Here is a 14971-nt window from a genome sequence, read left to right as displayed (position 1 = left end):
GTGAAATAAGTGTAACACAATTAAGCCATGTGTTAAAACAATGACAGTGTCTGTTCCATGCGTACCTGATTATTCCAAAATAACTGTGAATTATGTGGTTACATTTTTTTTACTGCTCGTAGATATTCAACAGTAAATTATTGTAGCAGTATGTGGATGTTCACCTGAAAACTATCAATGAGGCTTATTGAAAGTTAAACAATAGTGCACTGGCAATGTTAAATGTGTATATGGGGGATTGCGAAAAGTGACAGTAAACAACTTTGAAACACAAAAGTGCACCTGTTGGTTACATCATTTACAGTAGACAGTACTGCACTTCCACCCCCTATTTTTCCAGCCAGTACATCGACACCGAGGATGATCAATGACGAGATAAAGCAGGAAAACATCACAACTACAGTAATGCACTTTATGCTGGTTAACACTATCATGGTTTGTGAATGTAGACTCATCAGAAAATAGTACCTCAGCAAAGAACCTGGGTGTTGTTCGCGTTTGCTGATGTGCCCATTCACAAAACACTATTCGGTTATAGAAATCAGAGCCATGAAGTTCTTGATGCAGTGACATGTGGTATGGATGATACTTATCATGATGCAGTATTGTGACTGTCCTGCCTATGACATACCAAAGCTATTTCATTAGCTTCTTCTCAACATGTTTGCTTTATTTCCCTTTGCCAGTCTGTATGCTGCCATCAGACATAAAGGCATTCACAACCTTGTAGAAGAACAAATGAGATTGAGCTTTCTCTGGAAAATGCTCAGTATACAAACAATAGTGGACTCATCATTTCTCCTACATTCTCCGTAAATCAGAATCATTTCAAGTTTTTCTTCTGTGGTTGCATCATTCATCATCCACTTGCATGTCTGTTCTCTAAATGATAGGTAGGTGAGCAGGCAATAAACACTGTGCAAGTATTGTAATGTGTCAGGCCACTATCTGTTCTACGTCTGCATGTCATGTGAGCTCCGGTTGCAGTGTACTGCCTGTTATGATACGTCGAGGGTCGCTATACAGCCATGGTGGTACACGAGTTGTCCCCTGTTCGATATGTCAGAGGTATACAACATTGCAACTGGTATTTCGAATTAGAAGTTATGAAATACTGGCCTGTCATATCCTCACAGCATGGAGGTGGGGTCTCCCTCGCCGTTCGATATTCAATGACCATTCAGCAGCACATAATAAATTACTATTGTGTTACCATTACTATTCCTCTGATTACAGTGTGCCATCTGTGGCATAACAAAGAAAATGCTTCAAACAAAACTTACATAGATTTTGCTGTAGAATCGTACTCCGCAATAAAAAATGGGGGTTCCCATTGATGATTTCAAAGTTGCTCCCTCCACCCATGCAAAGGGTGAGGTAGTGGGTCGAGTGTGGTATCGTTGGATGTCCCCCTCTGATACAAACAAACTAGAATTATGACTTTTTCTGATCCAATGTGTAGTTTTCGAGATATTTCAATGTATTCAATTAAAATAAATATGCTGAATACCAAGTATTTAGAAACAGTTCATAGAAGAAAAGTATTGTATCACAGAATCATAAACAATGACTCAATCACACAGTTTTAGAAAAAAAAAATTATGAGGAACACTGGATAGAAATTTAAAAAAGCAGATTGCACTTTCTTACACATATTTCTACAGCATAATGAGTCTCATTCTTCCTTTTTAAAAAAAAAAAAAGAGGAGGAGGAGGAGGAAAAACAGGAAAAAAGAATACAGGAAAAAAGGTAGTAACATTGAACAAAGCAAGGATAAGTGATGGGTAACTTCTAGGGTTAAATTATCTTATGCTACAACAACTGTAAATCTCCTGCAATTGGACATTTCTTTTGCCTTGAAATGGTCATAAAATGAAATGTTGCAGTGCATCTCCACTTTATGAGAGGGTTGCACCTTTTGTTTTGACAATTCTAGTGGCATTCTATGACACTATGGAATGGGCTTTTCAAAATGTACGTGGATGGCAGATGAGTATCTACAAACAAACAAAAAAATTAGTTTATAACTTTATTTTTTTAAGCTGATAATTAAAACTTCGAGACTGTAGCTCATAATTATTCTTAACTCTTACCTGAACTTTTTACTTTACTTTTCAGGAACACGTTCATTCATCAACATTAAAATATAACATTAAGTATGAAGCCATATTTATTTCATAACAAATGCTGTACAATATGAACATACATACAGTAACATAAATATAAAAATGCACGCTGTGCCTTCAGGTACTTTTAATACATCAAATTAATGATACCCCGCAAGTTTTTCTTTTTTTTTTTTTTTGTGATTTCTCACAGCCACTGTGAAATGATGATGTGAAATATTTTATGCCTTCTTCAGAAAGAAATGGCACACTCATTGTTTATGTATGATATTTCAGTACACCAAATTTTGTGAATTTTACAGTTCTTTAGTGTTTGCAATATTATTGATTTTCCAATTCTACCCAAAGTGTGTAAACTGCTTGAATTTGAAAGAAGTCTCAGCGCTAAAGGCTACAAATAACAGTATTAGAATGAAAATAGGATGAAACATAATAGAATATCACAGCCCATGTTAAAATGATGTATGTCTCAAAAACCCACGTAAAAGTACAAGGTTTTAAGTATGCTTCATTTCTAATTATTGTAATAGTCAGTGGGCAAGCAGACTGTGGTTCACATTTTCAACAATGTATCATGACTCTGTTCCACAGTGCTTTTTCAATTGATGCTGGTAATTGTCATAACAGATTTTCAAACAGAGACTCACATGGTAATGGCAGAAAACCAAGTTCGACACCTCATGGACAGCACTTTTCTGACCCCAATGAACACTGCCATGTTCTGTAACTTCAGATGCTATCCACTTCTGAGCATAAAATTTTCATAAAAGGGCTGTTTTATAACCTCCTTTGATTTCTGCAACTTGTGCCATATTTTACAAATCTTTTATAGCATTTGTCAGTCAACACTGTTCAGGACTTGTGGAAAGTCTGTGTAATAGTGATGAAGATTGGACCAAGAGAATTAATTCTTTGTGTCAAGCACAATACTGTGAATAAGATCGCCAGTATAGCCTTACCCTCATAGCTACTAGTCTCACAGGAGAGTAGGAGATACTCAGCAGAATTTAAAAGGAAGGGAGAGAAGTCTGTGGCAAGTTGAGACTTTCAGTTGGTTCATGAGACATGCTCAGATCCTGCTTCACCACACAGCCTTAACTTGTCACATGCAGTTGAGGTACTAGATGTCAGCAGGGCAAAGGTGAGAGGCCAACTGAAAGAAAATACATGAAAGAAATGTAATTGAAAACTAGAGAAAGGCAAAGAAACAAGTGAAAAACAGCACAGAGTCTGATACGGGCAGAGGGTGGGAGGGGGGCAGTGGAGGCAGAAAGGATTATGTTATACTGATAGGCAAGCAGCTCTAGATTGGGATGTAGGTGAAACAAGTGGTGGAAAAATTATCCAAATCCTTGTTACTTTATGCAAAATGCTCACAAACAGTACGTTGTACATCACTAATGTACAGTTATCAGCAGCCATTCATTCCAAAAGTATTTTTCTTTTCTTCTTTCCTTCCTTTTTTCCCTCCACATGTCTGTTTACTGTGCTGCAGTATTTCATATTTCATTATGCTTCTTCAAATAGTATGCCAATGCCCTTGCCACAGTGGTAACACTGGTTCCCATCGGATCATAGAAGTTAAGCACTGTCATGCTTGTCTAGCACTCGGACGGTCACAGTCTAGGTCTGCCGAGAGCTGCTGGCAAGCTGGCTGCACTCAGACCTCGTGAGGCCAACTGAGGAACTACACGACTGAGAAGTAGTGGCACTGGTCACAAAAACTGACAACAGCCGGGAGAGCGGTGTGCTGACCACGTGCCCATCTGTATCTGCACCTGGAGACACCTCAGGTCTGAGGATGACATGGCAGCTGGTTTATACTGTTGGGCCTTCAGGGCCTGTTCAAATGGTGTTTGTTTTTTATTTGTTCTTCAAATACTGTTAAGATTCATTACTAAAGTTTATTCTGAGACATTTACAAAATAAATGGAATGAGGCAGTTGCCTTCTGCCTTTATTATGGTGTACAAATTATTTTCAGCAGCACTATCTCACTTTGTTACTCACATTTTATCCACGAAACATTCATCTTGTAGTAAGAGTTATTAAGTCAATCATAACAATGGAACTAATGCATTAGTTATCCGTCATGTAGGTAGCATATTTCAGACTAACACTGTCTGAATCTTCTTCACACTACTGCAGACATAACATTCTCATTAAATTGGTCAGATCTTACAATATCTCTGAGGATGGATGCAACAGACTGAAAATCACACAGAGAGAAGGGCTATCTGGCAGACTTCTCACTACTGTGGCATGTGTTCATTGGCAAGCAGTCCCTTCGATTTCCTTATGTACTGGAGGAAAAAGTAGCTAATCGTGACTAGAGCTACCCCGAGGACGACAGTGAACGCAATGAGGACACTTATGGCAGGACAGCGAGCTGTTGTGCAAATATTCATTCTCGGCTGGTTCTTCTTTCTTCCGCAACTGCACCCTTTTTTGAGAGAGGCCCGTAACAGACTCGGAACGACTGTTCCCCAGAAGTCGGCATCCCGTGACAAGAACTCGGTGTTCTTTGTTCGTGAACCGTTCAGTGTGAATACGTACATTTGTCTTGAGCTGTCAACAAATGGTGGCCAAATTTGTGTGGTGGTTGAATTATCTTCATCTAGATTTGGATTCCTGAAAAATAATACAAAGCATTTATTAATTAATTGAATTCGCCACACTGTTCAATTAATCAGTGAAGTTATTTGTAATTTATACATAAAAATTATCATTCTAAGGAATGTAGTTCATTATGCTATTTATGTGTGGTTCAGGGGTCAGCTGAAAATCCAAACGTTTAGCTCTGACTAATTGTAGAATTTGTTGCATCACATATCACTTCTCTTACGCCATGTAATGGTTTGTGTCTGGAAAATTATTAAATGGCTCCATGATATGGAATCCATATGAAAAGTGACAAAATAATACACACGAACAGTCAGATGTTGGTGTCCAATGGGCACAATGTTTTGGCAAGTGACGGCACTGCCATCAGTAATTATGTTGATGAGCTGACTGCTTAAGGGTTGGCACAGCACTTTGATCTCTTGGCCCCTCCTTCCAGGCTGTTGCTATGTTGGCTGTCCATGCCCAGCATATCCCCCCCCCCCCACCCTCCTCCTCCTCCTCCTCCCTGCTGACACTCTGTTCTGCCCTCGATTTGCCCCTTGGGACACGTGCTCGTGGCACCTCTGATGTTGCTCCACTTGCCCTGAGATTTAGTTCATCTAGGTTAAGAGGATGGAATATTTCCTTCCTCTTCTTAATAAGACTAAGTACAGGTTCAACGGCCTTACTAATGATGTAGCCACTACCATGATTGATCAGTGGTTCCCTTACTCTAATCTCAATAGATTCTTTAAAGGCACAGTCCCTGAAGTTACATCTGTGTCAGAACCTTAGTATGGTCATAATCCATTCCTTGTACATCCAGTAGGCAATGTTCAGTAACTGTTGACTTGTTAGGCTGCTAAAACCTGATGTGCAGTTGATGTTCTCAGCAACAATATTCTACAGTACATACTGTCTAACCTACACGTCTTGCCTCATTGGCGGGGCATTTGATAGACCCTGGATTCCTGTAGTCTAGGTCACGTTTGACACTACCAATCTGTGTCCCTATTTTAGCTGTTGGCCAGAAGACTATCTTGAGTTCATACTTCGGGAGAATTCATCCTACCCTTCTGGCTAATGAATCACAAAATGGAATAAATGCCATGGCTGTATCCTGCTGAGGCTACAAGGAGTAGCATCACCCACTGTAAAACTGACAGAAACAGAAGAGGAACCCCAGGAGGGAGTGGCCATTACATTTATTCCATTTGATGGCACATTATATTTCCCTAGTATTCTGCCAATGAACCAAAGACTTCCGCATGCTTCGCTGTGACTGAGCCCACATTATCATTCTCTTTCACGTCGTTGCAAATTTTTATGCTCAGGTATTTGTAGGAGTTAACTGATTACAATTGTGACTCATTGATATTGTAGTCATAGGCTAATATGAAACTTCCTGGCAGATTAAAACTGTGTGCTGGACTGAGACTCAAATTTGGGACTTTGCCTTTCGCTGGCAAGTGCTTCTGTGAAGTTTGGAAGGTAGGAGATGAGGTATTGGCAGAACTGAAGCTGTGAGGATGGGTCGTGAGCCGTGCTTGGGTAGCTCAGTTGGTAGAACATTTGCCTCTGAAAGGCAAAGGTCCCTAGTTCGAGTCTCAGTCCAGCACACAGTTTAAATATGCCAGAAAGTTTCATATCACCACACACTCCACTGCAGAGTGAAAATATCATTCTGGATAGGCTAACATTTTTTTTTTTTTTTTTTTTTTTGGGAAGTGCATAATTTTACACTTCTAAACATTTAATTTAAAGTCTTTGCACCACTTTGAAGTGTTATCAAGAGACAACTGAATGTTTTTTGTAGCTTCTTACAGACAGAACTTCATTACAGATAACTGCCCACCTGTGACAAGATTAAAGCTACTATTTACATTGTACAGAAAGTCATTAACATACAACATGAACAGCCACAGTCCCAACACATATATCTATCGACACCTCTCCATCTGAGGTAACATGTGGCATCTTTCCTACCCAGAAATTGTCAATCTAGTGACAAATTTCACTTGATAACCCATACAACGGTACTTTTGATAATCCTGTTTTTCAGAAATCATATGCTGCAACTCTGTGCTGTGGCTTTCAGGATGTCATGTGAGAAAAGTGAGAGTTGGGTTTCACATGATCAATGTTTTCAGAATCCATTCTGATTGGCATGGAGGAGGTCGTTCTGTACAAGATACTCCACTGCATTTGAAAATAGCTGTCTCAGTTGATAGTCAGCAGAGGGGAGTGACAGGTCTACAGTTGCTTGGTTTGACAGCTGAAGTAGAGCACCACTTCAGGTGGCACAGTGAGACTCAGTAATATTGTGATGGCAACACCAGTGAGAACCATATTTCGACTGCAGCAAACGTAATTTCATCTCAACATCCTGAATGAGACATCCCTAGTTCTGTGCCAGCTGGAAATGGTAGAAGTCAGCTGACATCAGCCCACAGGTGTTGTGTGTCCAGCCTATTTAAACATTGGTCACCTAACAATAGAGTGCCTGTGTGCTCTGTAGCCATTATGAAGCAATTCTTGTGTTGTGCCACGCCAAACCAGTAAACATTTGTGCAGCGTGAACACGGTGTGGTGATAGTGCAGCTAGCGTGAACATGATGTGATAGTGCAGCTTGTTCCCCTCTTAACGCCACTCTCCCTGTGGTTTGCTGTGTTGTGCTTTGGTATGAGAGCTCATTTCCTTCACTCCTTGCACCCACATAAAATCTTATTCAACCTGAATCATATAGTATATCCACAGGAGTTGTGGATTTGAGAATCTGTGGATGGGGGTTCAGTTATATGTCAGAAAGTAAAGAAAGTAGATCTCGGCACATGCAGTATGTCCAAAGGAGTTGTGGATTTGAGAATCTATGGATGACGGCTCAGTTACATGGCACAAAGTAAACAAAGTAATCCTCATTATGTTCTACTAATTGTGTACTTCAAGAGGACACTTAGCAAGGTGGCTGATGATACAACCAGAATCAACCAGTCACAAGAGAGCGTGAGGTGACTTGACTGATATTCCCAAACACAGAAAACACTGATATCAGTCACAGGATACAACATTTTTTTGGTTTTGTGAAGGGCACGGTCTTACATCTGCTACAATTTTACGTCTGCTTTCGTATAAAAATGCATATGACATGGTAAACTTGGTGCTGTCTGCTAACAATGCCAGGTTACGTTAGCAGTGAGGGAAAGCTGTAAGTGCTGGTTGCATACCTTCAGTTTGTATCAATTCAAGTAGCCCCCATCAGACAACATGCCAAGTGCCCTACAAAGGGACTGTGACCACTGTTCTTCGATATTTCCAAATTAATGGTACACATAGAGCGTGGCCAGAAATGAAAGTGAGAGAAGTGAGAGCTTCAGATGGCCGGGGGCTTAGAAAAAAATAGCATTTCTTGCACAAGTTGGATTTATACTACCATAGGTTCCTGGCAGCAGTTGGTGCAGTGGAAATTGTTTGTAATGGTAATCCAAAAGATCATTGGGTCAAGTCCCTATGCAGAAGTTGTTTTCAGTTTTTATGGTACATTGCAAATAAAGTGAAATAAAGCACAATAAATTGTTTGTTAATCTATATACATAAACATCAGTTGCCCCATGTATGAAAGTTCATCACTGGAGAATGGCTCAACCAATTTGGATGACCTTTTTTTTCCATAATTTTCAGGACAAGGTTTGTATGAAATTTTTTTTGGAAAATCCACTGAAAGAGTCAGAGATTTGAATGGTATTCTTGTATGAAAATCTCAATGAAAGAAATGTGATAGTCAATTTGACAGTTCAGCTGTCACATGTTTTCATAACAGTGGCAAATTCGGCATTGAATCTTGATTTTTGTGAAAAGAATACAATTGAAAGCAATATTTCAGTGTGTTCTGGGTGATGATCTCTGGTGTTTTGCAAAGATTGGATTGATGTCAGTTCATGGTATTTGATGTGTTGCAAATATTTAACTGATTTCAATTTGTGGTTTATTTCTTTGGGGAAAAAAATGCCATCAGTGAGACATCGAAATATTGATGAGCATACAAGCAGTGAAAGCCAGCTACACGTATGTCGAGTCAATGAGACTGGCAAAGAGCATACAGAGTGTTTGGAGACAAATCGAATAAGAATTTTTTGGGTGCTGGGAGGAAATAGATGTAAAGAAGGGGAAAGAGATTATGGACAGAGAGATGAGAGAGGAGGAGATGGATAGAGAGAGTGTGCAGTAAGAGATATACAGTGAGTGGGAGGAAGGGAATGGACAGAGATAGGGGGAGGAGGAGGATGTGGGCAAAGGGAGGTATAGAGCAGAGAGAGGAGGAGGTTAGGACACATATCCAATAGCCATACATATCCAGCAATTGTGCAGCATTGCTGGGTTTACTAGTATTTTCATAAATGGCACAAAGAGGAAAGGCAGCAGAATATTTGGGATTGCAAGTAAATTTCCTGGACGGGATTGTAAGGCATACATGAGAACTTCCTACATAAAATTACATACTTTTATTACTTAACACTTAATTATGTTGGGGTGATATTCTTCACAAAAAATCAGAGGAAGCAATAATTTTCTTGGCATCTTGCACACATTACAAACACCGTATTTTCACTATTACCTGGAGTCTTTAAAGTTTATATAGAAAAATAAATCTTGTTTATATTCATAGAAACTTCTCTCTCATTGCACAATTTGGCAGCACATTAGTAAAGTAAAAAATTGTATAAGGTTCTGATTTTGTGAAGTAGAGACGACATACCCGTATTTTATCACGTACTTATCCAGTGTTTTTTTGAATGCTCTGTCCAAAATGAAGCTCTGCCTTTTCTTTTCATGTCATATGAAAATTTTTATAAATATTTGAGTATTATTTCATTTAATTTGCAGTGTTAGTAACATAAAAATTCAACGTAAAAAAAATGTTTCCACATAGACACTCAAACTCATGACCTTCCAGTTACCATTCTGCGCTCTTTCTGTTGCGTCAACTGGTACCTGGAAACTATGGTAAGAGAAATGGTTCATGCCTTGCCTGTGGCAAAAATGTTATTTTTTCAAAATACTTTGCCACCTGGACTCCCACTTCTGTCATTTTCATTTCTAACCAACTCCTGCATATACCACAAACTTGGAGAAAATAGGTCATGAACCATGGACCTTGCCGTTGGTGGGGAGGCTTGCATGCCTCAGCGATACAGATAGTCGTACCGTAGGTGCAACCACAACGGAGGGGTATCTGTTGAGAGGCCAGACAAACGTGTGGTTCCTGAAGAGGGGCAGCAGCCTTTTCAGTAGTTGCAAGGGCAACAGTCTGGATGATTGACTGATCTGGCCTTGTAACAATAACCAAAACGGCCTTGCTGTGCTGGTACTGCAAACGGCTGAAAGCAAGGGGAAACTACGGCCGTAATTTTTCCCGAGGGCATGCAGCTTTACTGTATGATTAAATGATGATGGCGTCCTCTTGGGTAAAATATTCCGGAGGTAAAATAGTCCCCCATTCGGATCTCCGGGCGGGGACTACTCAGGAGGATGTCGTTATCAGGAGAAAGAAAACTGGCGTTCTACGGATCGGAGCGTGGAATGTCAGATCCCTTAATCGGGCAGGTAGGTTAGAAAATTTAAAAAGGGAAATGGATAGGTTAAAGTTAGATATAGTGGGAATTAGTGGAGTTCGGTGGCAGGAGGAACAAGACGTCTGGTCAGGTGACTGCAGGGTTATAAACACAAAGTCAAATAGGGGTAATGCAGGAGTAGGTTTAATAATGAATAGGAAAATAGGAATGCGGGTAAGCTACTACAAACAGCATAGTGAACGCATTATTGTGGCCAAGATAGATATGAAGCCCACACCTACTACAGTAGTACAAGTTTATATGCCAACTAGCTCTGCAGATGACGAAGAAATTGAAGAAATGTATGATGAAATAAAGGAGATTATTCAGATAGTGAAAGGAGACGAAAATTTAATAGTCATGGGTGACTGGAATTCGAGTGTAGGAAGAGGGAGAGAAGGAAACGTAGTAGGTGAATATGGATTGGGGCTAAGAAATGAAAGAGGAAGCCGCCTGGTAGAATTTTGCACAGAGCACAACTTAATCATAGCTAACACTTGGTTTAAGAATCATGATAGAAGGTTGTATACATGGAAGAACCCTGGAGATACTAAAAGGTATCAGATAGATTATATAATGGTAAGACAGAGATTTAGGAATCAGGTTTTAAATTGTAAGACATTTCCAGGGGCAGATGTGGACTCTGACCACAATCTATTGGTTATAACCTGTAGATTAAAACTGAAGAAACTGCAAAAAGGTGGGAATTTAAGGAGAGGGGACCTGGATAAACTGAAAGAACCAGAGGTTGTACAGAGTTTCAGGGAGAGCATAAGGGAACAATTGACAGGAATGGGGGAAAGAAATACAGTAGAAGAGGAATGGGTAGCTTTGAGGGATGAAGTAGTGAAGGCAGCAGAGGATCAAGTAGGTAAAAAGACGAGGGCTAGTAGAAATCCTTGGGTAACAGAAGAAATATTGAATTTAATTGATGAAAGGAGAAAATATAAAAATGCAGTAAATGAAGCAGGCAAAAAGGAATACAAACGTCTCAAAAATGAGATCGACAGGAAGTGCAAAATGGCTAAGCAGGCATGGATAGAGGACAAATGTAAGGATGTAGAGGCTTATCTCACTAGGGGTAAGATAGATACTGCCTACAGGAAAATTAAAGAGACCTTTGGAGATAAGAGAACCACTTGTATGAACATCAAGAGCTCAGATGGAAACCCAGTTCTAAGCAAATAAGGGAAAGCAGAAAGGTGGAAGGAGTATATAGAGGGTCTATACAAGGGCGATGTACTTGAGGACAATATTATGGAAATGGAAGAGGATGTAGATGAAGATGAAATGGGAGATACGATACTGCGTGAAGAGTTTGACAGAGCACTGAAAGACCTGAGTCGAAACAAGGCCCCCGGAGTAGACAACATTCCATTGGAACTTCTGACGGCCTTGGGAGAGCCAGTCCTGACAAAACTCTACCATCTGGTGAGCAAGATGTATGAGACAGGTGAAATACCCTTAGACTTCAAGAAGAATATAATAATTCCAATCCCAAAGAAAGCAGGTGTTGACAGATGTGAAAATTACCGAACAATCAGTTTAATAAGCCACAGCTGCAAAATACTAACACGAATTCTTTACAGACGAATGGAAAAACTAGTAGAAGCCGACCTCAGGGAAGATCAGTTTGGATTCCGTAGAAATACTGGAACACGTGAGGCAATACTGACCTTACGACTTATCTTAGAAGAAAGATTAAGGAAAGGCAAACCTACGTTTCTAGCATTTGTAGACTTAGAGAAAGCTTTTGACAATGTTGACTGGAATACTCTCTTTCAAATTCTAAAGTTGGCAGGGGTAAAATACAAGGAGCGAAAGGCTGTTTACAATTTGTACAGAAACCAGATGGCAGTTATAAGAGTCGAGGGACATGAAAGGGAAGGAGTGGTTGGGAAGGGAGTGAGACAGGGTTGTAGCCTCTCCCCGATGTTATTCAATCTGTATATTGAGCAAACAGTGAAGGAAACAGAAGAAAAATTCGGAGTAGGTATTAAAATCCATGGAGAAGGAATAAAAACTTTGAGGTTCGCCGATGACATTGTAATTCTGTCAGAGACAGCAAAGGACTTGGAAGAGCAGTTGAACGGAATGGATGGTGTCTTGAAGGGAGGATATAAGATGAACATCAACAAAAGCAAAACGAGGATAATGGAATGTAGTCTAATTAAGTCGGGTGATGCTGAGGGAATTAGATTAGGAAATGAGACACTTAAAGTAGTAAAGGAGTTTTGCTATTTGGGGAGCAAAATAACTGATGATGGTCGAAGTAGAGAGGATATAAAATGTAGACTGGCAATGGCAAGGAAAACGCTTCTGAAGAAGAAAAATTTGTTAACATCGAGTATAGATTTAAGTGTCAGGAAGTCATTTCTGAAAGTATTTGTATGGAGTGTAGCCATGTATGGAAGTGAAACATGGATGGTAAATAGTTTGGACAAGAAGAGAATAGAAGCTTTCGAAATGTGGTGCTACAGAAGAATGCTGAAGATTAGATGGGTAGATCACATAACTAATGAGGAAGTATTGAATAGGATTGGGGAGAAGAGAAGTTTGTGGCACAACTTGACCAGAAGAAGGGATCGGTTGGTAGGACATGTTCTGAGGCATCAAGGGATCACCAATTTGGTATTGGAGGGCAGCGTGGAGGGTAAAAATCGTAGAGGGAGACCAAGAGATGAATACACTAAGCAGATTCAGAAGGATGTATGTTGCAGTAGGTACTGGGAGATGAAGAAGCTTGCACAGGATAGAGTAGCATGGAGAGCTGCATCAAACCAGTCTCAGGACTGAAGAGCACAACAACAACAACAACAACAACAGGTCATGTCGAGTAGATATGGGCCCCTCGTTAGAGGAGTGTGCAGAGTGAAGCCGGTCTCGTGTTCTCACCCAGTCTTGACGAAGTTGGCCCACATGTGCAGCATCTCGTCGGCCAAGTGGCGCTCTTCATCAGATTCGTCATCGCCACCATCGGCCGGGAAGAGCGCCGGTAGCTCGTCGCCAGGCACGGCACCCATGAAGGCGGGATGGGGGGATCGTGCGGGCCGCACCGCCACCTCGAAGCGCCAGATGGTGGCGCCACGCTTGGCGAGCGCACGAGACAGCTGCTCGGCACGGCCTCGCCCGTACAGCAGCCCGCAGAAGCGCAGTGCCGCCTCCCGGAAGCCGCCGCCCCCGGCCTGCCCCCACGGCCGGTACTCGTGCACCGCCGCGTCTATCACCGACTGGTCGCGGATCTGTGCAGCAAACGTCTCTGTCAAAACCACTCGTTATAGGCCTATTCAGCTGGATGTTACTGGAATGGATTGAAAAGCAACACCACTGTGTGTAGTGTTCACACTGGATGGAATGTTGGCTTAGCACAGTACTGAATGGTGAAAGTGAGGGTATGAAGTACCAGCCATGATGCAAAATGTCAGAAAAAAGTAACTGAATTAAGTAATTGGCCTTTCCCCTGTCTGCAATAGGCTGAACATGTTGTGCAGGCTCTACTTGGGGAATTTAGTGACGACTAACCCAGAAATTGTACAGGAATTTTTGGTTTAAATTGTACAATGTAGTAGTAAAGATTGATTATTTAATTTTAAATTTTACTACAAAATTTACAATTTAATGAATTGAAGAAAATATAAAACAAAAAGCGTTGATATCATTAAGGTACTCAACATGATGTCCAAAAGAGCAGACGCCATTTTTATCCAGCATGCCACTATGAATCAAGATGAAAATGAATTAAAGACATTAGCTGCCAGTGGGCAGTGATTTATATCAATGGGGCGAGCTGAAAATTTGTGCTGGATCAAGATTTACACTGTGTCTCCTACTTACTAGGCAGATGTGCTGACCACTACACCATCCAGACTCAGTGGTCACCACAACCGCACTGACTACCCCAACATGCTTCCTGTCAGACCCAAATTCTCAACTTATATCACACACTACTGATGTAGTGCCCCTGAGCCTCATGAGAATTTATCCCACTGATATACAGGGTTATTCCAAATGATGGACCCTTTTTCAAAAATTAGTATGTATTCAAGTACAAATCCAAAATGAACAAGCATTATACCAATGAAAATAGGAAGTTTCGAAGTTTTTGGCGGGTGGCGGTGGGTGGGCAGTGACGGTTTCAGAAGTGGCTGGTAGAGTTCGCATGGCAATAGGGCCATTATTCTGTTTCACTGTCAGTTATGAGTGAGATGGCGACTGTGGAGCACAAGGTTTTCTGCATTTTTGAGTTCCTGAAAAGTGAGTCGCAAATTGCAGTACAGTGGGCATTTCATACCAAATTCGGTATTCGACCACCAACTTGCAAAACCATTAGCCGTCGGTTTAAGCAGACTGGGAGTGTGTGCAAAGGGAAAACTAAAGGCCAACCGCACGTGTCAGAGGATGATGTCCGACAGATTCGAGAAAGTTTTGTGTGCAGTCCCAGTAAGTTTACCAATAGAGCCAGCCGAGAATTTGAAATATGCCAACGAACTGTACGGAAAGTTCTGAGATGGCATTTGCTGTACAGGCCCTACTGGTAACAACTTGTCCGGGCTCTCAACCCCAATGACAAAGAGAAGCATCTCGCAATTTGTGGATATGTGCTGGCCAAGATGGAGGATGACGCATCTACA

General features: G+C 40.9%; 1 protein-coding gene across 1 annotated transcript in view; it reads right to left on the bottom strand.

The window, feature by feature from the left end:
- Positions 1-2283: 2283 nt before the first annotated feature.
- LOC126095704 (acetylcholinesterase-like) overlaps positions 2284-14971 on the bottom strand; it is a 46006-nt gene continuing 33318 nt past the window's right edge. The window contains exons 4-5 of the mRNA XM_049910455.1: positions 13236-13582; positions 2284-4757 (exon numbers count right to left, since the gene is read on the bottom strand). Coding sequence (XP_049766412.1) covers positions 4379-4757; positions 13236-13582 — 726 coding nt within the window. The 3' untranslated portion in view covers positions 2284-4378. The remainder of the gene's footprint in view (positions 4758-13235; positions 13583-14971) is intronic.

Source organism: Schistocerca cancellata, chromosome 8 (genome assembly GCF_023864275.1).
Source record: "Schistocerca cancellata isolate TAMUIC-IGC-003103 chromosome 8, iqSchCanc2.1, whole genome shotgun sequence".
Classification (NCBI taxonomy): Eukaryota; Metazoa; Arthropoda; class Insecta; order Orthoptera; family Acrididae; genus Schistocerca; species Schistocerca cancellata.
The sequence above is the reverse complement of the archived record's forward strand: the minus strand, read 5'-3'. Positions and strand labels throughout refer to the sequence as shown.